Here is a 471-nt window from a genome sequence, read left to right as displayed (position 1 = left end):
GGGAATGATGCAAAAATTGTCTAAGGCATTTTTGCCTAGCAGCTGTGGACTGCAAGCCAGTTAGGATTTTGTGTCTTTCATCCACATAAGCCAAAAGCACATTTTCGGGCTTTTCTCTGCCTAGAAGGCACCCATTTATAAAACAAATTCACATTTCTACTACATAAGTGACCCAATTTAAAGATATCATCTTTCCAACAGTGAAATATCCCTTTAATAAAAACAAACATGACTCTACAGAAACCTTTGGGTGACATCAAGGAGTCTATTTCCATATTTCGTACAGTCTAAGGTCAAAAGTGATGAATCCCTGGTGACTGTGGAGGGAAAAAGTCTGAGGCAACAAGACGTTGCCTTCATACTCACCTAAAAGAACGGTCAATAACAGTTATCACATCTCCATGCTTCAAACGCTCAGACTGATGCAAAGCCTCTCCGTTCAAACAAGTTGGAGTCACTGAGCTCAAATTT

The 471-nt window shown here is 39.9% G+C and overlaps 1 protein-coding gene across 1 annotated transcript in view; it reads right to left on the bottom strand.

The window, feature by feature from the left end:
• The window catches only part of mki67 (marker of proliferation Ki-67), a 33,237-nt gene that overhangs the window by 30,990 nt on the left and 1,776 nt on the right, over positions 1-471 (bottom strand). Inside the window, 1 exon segment of the mRNA XM_032502178.1 lies at positions 367-471. This exon segment is cut by the window's right edge and continues 11 nt beyond it. Coding sequence (XP_032358069.1) covers positions 367-471 — 105 coding nt within the window.

This window comes from Etheostoma spectabile, chromosome 21 (genome assembly GCF_008692095.1).
Source record: "Etheostoma spectabile isolate EspeVRDwgs_2016 chromosome 21, UIUC_Espe_1.0, whole genome shotgun sequence".
Classification (NCBI taxonomy): domain Eukaryota; kingdom Metazoa; phylum Chordata; class Actinopteri; order Perciformes; family Percidae; genus Etheostoma; species Etheostoma spectabile.
Note: the sequence above shows the minus strand (reverse complement) of the source record. Positions and strands in the feature narration are given on the sequence as shown.